Source organism: Nanorana parkeri, unplaced genomic scaffold (genome assembly GCF_000935625.1).
Source record: "Nanorana parkeri isolate BGI_ZX_2015 unplaced genomic scaffold, ASM93562v1 scaffold5325, whole genome shotgun sequence".
Classification (NCBI taxonomy): domain Eukaryota; kingdom Metazoa; phylum Chordata; class Amphibia; order Anura; family Dicroglossidae; genus Nanorana; species Nanorana parkeri.
This window is the reverse complement of record NW_017311585.1, coordinates 1-414: the sequence shown is the minus strand read 5'-3', so window position 1 is coordinate 414 and position 414 is coordinate 1. Positions and strand designations below refer to the sequence as shown.

Here is a 414-nt window from a genome sequence, read left to right as displayed (position 1 = left end):
CGAGACACGGCCCTCCCCGAGACACGGCCCCCCCACCTCCCAGAGACAATAGGGGGCATTCATACAATGACATGGTGACTGATGGAGGGGGCCTGTCGTCCATATTAGCCCGCCCCCGAGGAGTCAGGACAATAATATGCTAATGTCACTCACCATTTTGGCTCCTCCCACTCTGTATATCACTGTCATCCTGCGTGGTTGGGGGGGCGGGGCGCTCACCCTGTTGTGTTATCTTCTTCCTGCAAAACCAGAAGGAGGAGTCAGTGTGATCACATGACCTCCCTATAGTGTTCTCCAATGTGCTGGCTGACATTGGTGTATAAGCAAAAAAAAACAGGCCACACCCCCTGTACTCACATGGCAGCCTACGACCAACTACAGTAAACTCCCCGTTATCCGGCATCCACGGGGATT

General features: G+C 54.1%; 1 protein-coding gene across 1 annotated transcript in view; it reads right to left on the bottom strand.

Moving 5' to 3' along the window:
* Positions 1 to 313, bottom strand: part of LOC108804129 (vasodilator-stimulated phosphoprotein-like) — a 4308-nt gene extending 3995 nt beyond the window's left edge. Inside the window, exon 1 of the mRNA XM_018575893.1 lies at positions 154 to 313. Coding sequence (XP_018431395.1) covers positions 154 to 313 — 160 coding nt within the window. The remainder of the gene's footprint in view (positions 1 to 153) is intronic.
* Positions 314 to 414: the final 101 nt, after the last annotated feature.